This window comes from Haliotis cracherodii, unplaced genomic scaffold, assembly GCF_022045235.1.
Source record: "Haliotis cracherodii isolate W230 unplaced genomic scaffold, xgHalCrac1.p SCAF_35, whole genome shotgun sequence".
Taxonomy (NCBI): Eukaryota; Metazoa; Mollusca; class Gastropoda; order Lepetellida; family Haliotidae; genus Haliotis; species Haliotis cracherodii.
Genome location: NW_027266292.1, coordinates 346,550 through 352,549, shown reverse-complemented (window position 1 = coordinate 352,549; position 6,000 = coordinate 346,550). Strand labels below are relative to the sequence as shown.

The 6,000-nt window shown below is 40.5% G+C and overlaps 1 protein-coding gene across 1 annotated transcript in view; it reads right to left on the bottom strand.

Moving 5' to 3' along the window:
• The window catches only part of LOC139477730 (uncharacterized), a 28,185-nt gene continuing 22,185 nt past the window's right edge, over positions 1–6,000 (bottom strand). Inside the window, exons 14-15 of the mRNA XM_071260128.1 lie at positions 4,674–4,820; positions 1–2,045 (exon numbers count right to left, since the gene is read on the bottom strand). Of these exons, the coding sequence (XP_071116229.1) occupies positions 1,951–2,045; positions 4,674–4,820 (242 nt within the window). The 3' untranslated portion in view covers positions 1–1,950. The remainder of the gene's footprint in view (positions 2,046–4,673; positions 4,821–6,000) is intronic.

Below are 6,000 nucleotides of genomic sequence, written 5' to 3'. Positions count from 1 at the left end.
CATATATATATAACTTAGAAACTATGTTATGATGAAACGGGTATTTATTGGCAGCATGTTATCAAATATATATTAAATTCAAACAATTTCCCAAATATTCTACTTTCATGCACTGCTCACACAACTTGCTCATACTGTCTCCAAATTTCTCAACTCCTTCTTCCCCATTGATGATCTATTACACTATATGATATTACAAATACATAATAATCATAATGTAGCGGCCATAAAATTTCTGAGTCCCGTGATGGTTTTCGAACCACGGTTCACCTCCAGATGTTACATACTACACGTGTCTCACTTGACACTGTCACACAGTGAGTGAGTGAGTCTGGTTTAACGCCGCTTTTAACAGTATTCCAGGGATATCGCGGCGTGTCAGCTTAATGTGGGAGGGAAGCCTGAAGTGATGCAGCTCTCAGATGTTTACCACTTCAGTGAAACCCACGAGCACGGGTATGGTGCTGACAAACCTAGAAACATAATCGGGGCCGACCGGGATCCGAACCCACAATCATAGGTTTCTGGCGTGCCCAAGGGACGCAACTCTGCACAGCGAATCGCGGCGCCTTAGACGACTGGGCCACCAGTGCCCCCCACTGTCACACAGACAACTTTCTCTGATGGTAAGCATCTTGTACGCCTTGACCCCGAGCTACGTCTCCACGTCTTGCTACGAGTTCCATGCCGGTCCCAGTTCCCAGACACTACACAACCAAAGACACATTACTTACAGTGTCTGATTACATCCATGTACCAAACAAGAATGGGTTTACATACATAATGGAGTAACTTTAAAAAAAGAAGAAGCAGAATTTCCAAGGCTGCAGTATAAGACACTAATGGAATGTATATATTTCAAGCAGATGAGTAAGGACTGATGGAGACTGTACAGGAAATGGCACACAAGATAAAATACTGATGGTGAATCTGTGAGTGGTTCACAGAAAAGAGACATCCACATTTATGAAGGAGAGACAGAAGCAGAAGTGCAGAAAAAGAGGCACCAAGGAGAGAGTATGATGGTTAAGTTCATCAGGTTAAGTGAGTGAGTGAGTATGGTTAAAGCCGCTTTTAGCAATATTCCAGCAATATCACGTCAGAGGACACCAGAAATGGGCTTCACACATTGTACCCATGTCGGGAATCGAACCCGGGTCAGCATGACGAGCGAACGCTTTAACCACTAGGCTACCTGACCGCCCCATCAGGTTAAGTAAGAAGGTAAGTAAGTAAGTTTTGATGAGCAGTGAAATTTTGAAAAGTACTGTTCCCCAATTGATAATTTAAGAATTAATTTGTAACAATGAGATGAATGAAAATTTATACTATAAAAATATATATATTTTAATAAACACTGTAGATTAAGAAATGTGATTGTAATCGATTTTGCACTACAATCAATACTTTGTACAACCAATATAAATGTCAAACAAATATATTTATATATATATCACAGGATGATGTTGCAAATGTTGTATCATATGTGAGCGTGAGTGAGAGGACGATTGTGTGGCTGAGTGAGTTACAGAGCCTGAGTGAGTGAGTGAGTGAGTGAGTCAGAGCGTGAGTGAGTGAGTGAGTGAGTGCAATATAGAATGTGAATCACAGATAAATGTTTATTGTATTCAAGTTGTAACCGAAGTTAACACAATGAAAAGTTCTCTTTCATCAAGGGTGTTCAGTATCGATATGGAAGTTTTCCAAGAGCTCTCTGGCTGCAAACACTTATTCAATGTCCACTGAACTGTTCAAACACCATGTCTTCATGTCTTTGAATCTGTTTCTACTCTTTGGTCACTGAATAGAATTCACAAAATGTAATGTTTCTCGAGCCACAAACAATTTGTGGACATGCTTGTTCACAAGCACATTTTTGCTATAGACAAAAACATTTTCCTGTAAAACCAGGGTCTTCTTCCTCAAGGTAAGTCTTGTCTATTTCTCATGCTATGACTTGAAACTGTCTAATTTCAGAGATGGGGCTGATTCCAGCAAAGGAAGAGACTCCACGTTTTCTGCCTTTTCGTTTTCACTAGAGACCTCTGTAAAATGAAACAAGAAAACAGCGTCATCACTATACCCCACCATGGACAACATTAGAATTTTGTTTGTTCATATTGTCGTGAATATAAACGACAGAAAGTGTCCTATAAAGCCTTAAGAAGGGCTAAGCACTGGGGTTGCTTTATGTCATCAGAAAAAATAATTAAATGTGAAATTAATACACACAAAAGGCCTGGAAAAAAGTATTTATGGCACCAATTCTCGAACTCAGTCTTTATAAGTATATCTTAGATAAGCTAATTTCAGTAGTTTCTAAGAAAACTTGTCCCACTGCAGACACAATGCAATCTGTAAAATAACATGGATCATAGGCCTTAACTGCTTAAGCTCAAGATCTAAAAATGCAGCAAGGGAAGTAACTCTGGAAAAATAGAATTACAGGACCAATTTTTGAACAGATTCTCATAGGTAAGCATGCAAAGTTTCATTCATTTAATGTCGGTAGTTTCTGAGAAAACTTGTCCCCATTTCAGACACAATGCACTCATTTGAAAACACGGAGCAAGGGCCATAACTCTGTAAAAGAAATACAGTCATGCCCCGCTTATACAGACTTCAGATATCCGGAAACCTCGGTTCCCGGACGATTTTCATTCAAAACGAAATAATTACTATACAAATTTACCCATATATATGGAAATTCAGTTTCCAGAACCGGATGGTCATTTTCATACACAAAACACTGAAATGCACACAAAATTGTCTCACTTAAACAGACAATACACTTCCGTTGGTGGTAATCCTTCCGTTGGTGGTAATCCTTTGATTCATGAGAAGTCAATTAACCAAGTGACACAAAGTTACGTTTGAGACGAGCTTGTTTATTGTACATGACCAAGACGAGCAGCCCCTCCAACCCACTACAGTCACTCACAAGGAAGCTTGTGCTTGTATAGAGACCTTGATTACATATTACAAGAACACAGGCAATCTTGACAATTTGAAATTATTGTTTAAAATTCAAACCTCAAAATGTGGTTCAAACTTCCATGACAGATTTTTTGAAACGTGTATGTCTTGAATAAAGATTTAGTAGATGTATCTGTTTGCTCTGTCGTCTGTCATGAGTTGCATAATTGAAGGGAAGTAACTCTTCCAGTGAGAAGCTGGTTTCAGTTATACCGAAATTCGTTTATACGGACGAATTGTGAAATGACACAAGTGTCCGTATAAACGAGGCACGACTGTAATTTACGGCTCCACTTTTCGAACTCAGTCTTGACAAGTTTCTCATAGCTAAGCATGCAGACTTTCATTCATGTAACTTCAGTAGTTTCTGAGAAAACTTGTCCCCATTTCACGCAGGATGCGCTAAGTGGAAAAGCACAGAGCAAGGGTCATAACTCTGTAAAAAAAGAATTAGAGACACCAAATCTCCCACTCATTTAAGATCATGACCAGTAACATCCGTATGTAAAATTTCATTCTCTAACTTAAATGTTTTTTTTAGAAAGTTTGTCTTCTTTGAGAAGGGGATGGGTGGATGGACGAACTCCATTCCTATTTCCCCCGGCCTCACTTCGTAGTGGGGGATAAAAATGTTTTAATGGGTTAGATACTGAATCACTCTATTTTATTCATTATCTGACCATGTTGACAAAAAAGGACATTTCAGATTTCAGAAAATATGCCTTAAAGTCACAGAAATGTTGGATGGTTTTACCTTTCATGTTTGACGAGTACCTCTTCTTCATGGATGTGTGATCAGCATCCTTGCTGTGTTCAGACGCTACTGGGTCGGCCTGCTCTGCAGACTGTAGTGTTGGGAAAGATACATCAGTGATGTCAGTTGTCTCCGGTAAAGGTGAGGCTGTGAATAGAAGAAATGCTTCAAACATTAGGCTCAGTGTTGTCATTACTGACTGATAAACATGGTTCAGGGTGGCCCAGTGGTAAGTGTTCCCATCATGCCTGGGGTTCCATTCTCCACGCGGGTACAATGTGTGAAGCCCATTTCTGTGGTCCCTGTGACATTTATGAAGGAGAGACAGAAGCAGAAGTGCAGAAAAAGAGGCACCAAGGAGAGAGTATGATGGTTAAGTTCATCAGGTTAAGTGAGTGAGAAAACTTGTCCCCATTGCAGACACTATGCACTCAGTTGAAAACACGGAGCAAGGGCCATAAAAGAAATAATTTACGGCTCCACTATTCGAACTCAGTCTTGACAAGTTTCTCATAGCTAAGCATGCAGACTTTCATTCATGTAACTTCAGTAGTTTCTGAGAAAACTTGTCCCCATTTCACGCAGGATGCGCTAAGTGGAAAAGCACAGAGCAAGGGTCATAACTCTGTAAAAAAAGAATTAGAGACACCAAATCTCCCACTCATTTAAGATCATGACCAGTTACATCCGTATGTAAAATTTCATTCTCTAACTTAAATGGTTTTTTTAGAAAGTTTATCTTCTTTGAGAAGGGGATGGGTGGATGGACGAACTCCATTCCTATTTCCCCCGGCCTCACTTCGTAGTGGGGGATAAAAATGTTTTAATGGGTTAGATACTGAATCACTCTATTTTATTCATTATCTGACCATGTTGACAAAAAAGGACATTTCAGATTTCAGAAAATATGCCTTAAAGTCACAGAAATGTTGGATGGTTTTACCTTTCATGTTTGACGAGTACCTCTTCTTCATGGATGTGTGATCAGCATCCTTGCTGTGTTCAGACGCTACTGGGTCGGCCTGCTCTGCAGACTGTAGTGTTGGGAAAGATACATCAGTGATGTCAGTTGTCTCCGGTAAAGGTGAGGCTGTGAATAGAAGAAATGCTTCAAACATTAGGCTCAGTGTTGTCATTACTGACTGATAAACATGGTTCAGGGTGGCCCAGTGGTAAGTGTTCCCATCATGCCTGGGGTTCCATTCTCCACGCGGGTACAATGTGTGAAGCCCATTTCTGTGGTCCCTGTGGTGATATCGCTAGAATACTGTAACAGCTTATGTTTGTTTGTCTGTTTGTTGTTTAACGCTGCACTCAGCAATATTCAAACTATACGACGGCGGTCTGTAAATAATCGAGTCTGGACCAGACAATCCAGTGATTGACATCATGAGCATTGATCCACGGAATTGAGATCAATGACATGCCTCAACCAAGTCAGCGAGGCTGACCACCTGATCCCGTTTGTCACCTCTTAAGACAAGGACAGTCGCCTGTTACGGCAAGCATGGGTTGCTAACAGCATTATGACACCATACACACTCATTATAGGGATCTCTGTATAGCCTGGTCCAGTTTTCAAAAAGGGGAGCGGGGAGAAGATTCTTCACAGGTTATATCCCCCCAAAACTTCTTTGAGGAAATGCTAGATATCCTCAAAAAATAGAGCCACAAGACTTAGAAGATCAACTAAATAACAAAGAAATAATTTTGACACATCAACCTTATTTTGGTACAAACATCTATAGTAACTTACAGAGAAATCAGTGCCAAAGATAAAATTCTAGGAGAAACAAGAAACGCCAACTGAAATCAGAAGTTACTATTTTCCGTTACTAACCCTTTCCCTATGACATATTAACCGGATCCCAGACAGCTCCTCCAATTGGGGCAGGGGTGGTCGGGTAGCCTAGTGGTTAAAGCGTTCGCTCATCACGCCGAAGACCCGGGTTTGATTCCTGACATGGGTACAATGTGTAAAGCCCATTTGTGGTGTCCCCCGCCGTGATATTGCTGGAATATTGCTAAAAGAGGCGTAAAACCATACTCAGTCAGTCAGTCCAATTGGGGCAAGTTCAGCACACAAAAAACTGACCCGGATTCAACAGTAACATCGACTATCAACATTTTGTCTTTTTTTCTTAGTTAAAATCTCTGACACTCTACCATGTTTCTTCAATGTCTGCAACAGGAATGTTCAAGAAAAGGGTGTGAGTTATCTCCCCTGATCAGGTACTTCCGCAAGCTCCTCACAGCGATTATAAGCCCGT